At 44.7% G+C, this 2,500-nt stretch overlaps 1 protein-coding gene across 1 annotated transcript in view; it reads right to left on the bottom strand.

Moving 5' to 3' along the window:
• Positions 1 to 2,500, bottom strand: part of LOC143141025 (GDNF family receptor alpha-4-like) — a 30,104-nt gene that overhangs the window by 14,676 nt on the left and 12,928 nt on the right. The window contains exon 2 of the mRNA XM_076302246.1: positions 891 to 1,160. Within this exon, the coding sequence (XP_076158361.1) occupies positions 891 to 1,160 (270 nt within the window). The remainder of the gene's footprint in view (positions 1 to 890; positions 1,161 to 2,500) is intronic.

Here is a 2,500-nt window from a genome sequence, read left to right as displayed (position 1 = left end):
TCTCTCTCTCTCTCTCTCCCACACATACAAACACATGCCCACTCTATTCCGCACACTCTATCCCACACGCACACACACACACATACACACACATGAGGAACTGCTTGGCATTGTGTGGTGTAGTGGTCTTTCATCATGTGAGTGCACCCTAAGCAAGCGTCCCAGAGGGAGGTGATCAGTCGGTTCCCAGCACACACACACACACACACACACACACACACACACAGAGTCATCAGCCAGGTGGCTAGGAAGCTGCTCCACAAAATATGGGCAGGTATTTAGATCTCTTTTGCATGTGTGTGTGTGTGTGAGAGAGAAAGAGACAGCGGATGCAAGCAAGCTTGTGTGTTTGTGTGTTTGCATGACTTTGTGTGTATGTGTGTGTGTGTGTGTGTGTGTGTGTGTGTGAGTATGAATGCATGCCTGTATCTGTGCTCTTGAAGTTCAGCCAGCATTTGCCAATTATAACAAGAAAGGATCTGAAAGCAAGCAAGTGAAAATGCAGCCTTCTCATTACCTGCAAACACATTGATGCACAATACAAACAAGACAGTGTCAATCTACGCTTCTCACAAGAAACGACAAGATCAAACATGACATTTTTCCTTCAGTCAGGATCTAAATGTGTTTACACAAACAAACAAGCAAGCAAGCAAACAAACAAAATGAACAAAACAGAGAGTGACGTCTCTCTCTCTCTCTCTCTGTCTCTCTCTCTCTGTCTCTCTCTCTGTCTGTCTCTCTCTCTCTGTCTCTCTCTCTGTCTCTCTCTCTCTGTCTCTCTCTTTCTCTCTCTCTGTCTCTCTCTCTGTCTCTCTCTCTCTCTGTCTATCTCTCTCTCTCTCTGTCTCTCTCTCTCTCTCTCTCTCTCTCTCTCTCTGGAGACGCACCGGCGAAGCGGACGGTCCAGTAGACTCGCAGGCAGAGCTCCTCGCGTCGCGAACCGCGGTGGCACTTGCACTCCTGCAGGGGGCGATAGTACTGCAGTGTGCTTTGGGCCTCCAGGCACTCCCGGCGGGCCTCGGGGCCCAGGGGGGCCACTGCCTCCTCGGCTGAGCAGTACTCCAGCACGCGGTACACCTCCACACAGCCCGCGTCCACCACGCACGCCTGCTCCGCCTCCAGGCAGTCTATAGGGGGCGCCACTGCCTGCACTGTACCTGAGTGTGGAAAAGAAGATAAGCTTCATTAAAACTTTAAAAAGAGCGTCAGGAAACAGGAAGTAATAATGCGAAACATTTTGACAAATGTAATTATTAACTCACAAATAAGTGACCTGGTAATTATTGGACATTCAGTGTGGAGGACTGTCAAACTGAAGTATAACCCTGCTCATTATCAAACTGATAATTTTCTGAGAAAAAAGACAAAATCTCTGAAAAGCTTATCTTATACCTGAAACTGATCTTCAAAGTGATGTTCTTTTGTAGAGGGTGCAAGTATATAAAAATGACATTATGTCTTGAAGCAAAAGTATCTCAGCAAGCCTTTAACTGAACATTGTAAACGGTTTAAAATCACATGGGCACATAAAAGGCACATACAGTAAAATACCTGTTTTCTCTCTACAAATCCATCTACTGTGGTTCGTGTTAATAACAATGATACCAAATACATCCCATAAACCCATCCACTTTCTTGTGCCCATGTTGATAACAATGATACCAAATACATCCCATAAACACCCATCCACTTTCTTGTGCCCATGTTGCAGACTGGCCGCAATGCCGAGGGTGAGATTCCCAGAGACTGTGCATAGTGATTAGATACTGTATGTACCATCCCCCTTGCAGGCAGGTGCTTTGAATAACACCAGCTGTTATAAAACTTTTAATGTAATCAGGTAGTCGCAGTGCATACTCGGTCACACCAGGTAAGATTTCTATCTCAAAACCGAGAGATAAAAGTTGGTCCCAAGAATAAGACGTAAGCACATTCTCCACATTCTCTCCCCTGCTAAAAAAAAAAAAACATGACCCCTGTATCAGAGCACTACGAACTCCATCTTAATGGAATAGTGTTAATCTCAGATAAGCTTCTGAAAGACCACGCTGGTTCCATTAACCCCAACAACTCAAAACAGAACACACATGCAGGGCTACCTCTTATCCTCCACAAAAGTATACACACCCAATTTAAATACTGCGTATACCTTTATTGCATTGCCACTGTATGGCTATCATCATAACCATCATAACCATGTCAAACTGAAATGTACTAAACTGCATGCTACAGTGTTGAAATGGGTTAGCATTGTTTATGCTCTAGCTCACGAAATATATCTTTGGCCAAACCTGAGCATTCTGCAGAGCAAACCAAGCATATGCCACAGATGACATGTAAGGTATTAATAATGCATCCTCTTTAAAATGGGATTAGGGTGTGTGTGGTATGGCAACCCACTTATAGAGGTAGTGGGAGGAAGTCTCTTTCTTCTCTCTGGGAGACAAATAAACATGTCCAAAACACACACACACACACACACACACACACACACAGA

The sequence above is a fragment of the Alosa pseudoharengus genome, unplaced genomic scaffold (assembly GCF_046254945.1).
Source record: "Alosa pseudoharengus isolate Yale_2024_CS ecotype anadromous, Long Island Sound unplaced genomic scaffold, YU_APseudo_1.1 YU_APseudo_1.1_scf_10, whole genome shotgun sequence".
Classification (NCBI taxonomy): Eukaryota; Metazoa; Chordata; class Actinopteri; order Clupeiformes; family Clupeidae; genus Alosa; species Alosa pseudoharengus.
The sequence above is the reverse complement of the archived record's forward strand: the minus strand, read 5'-3'. Positions and strand labels throughout refer to the sequence as shown.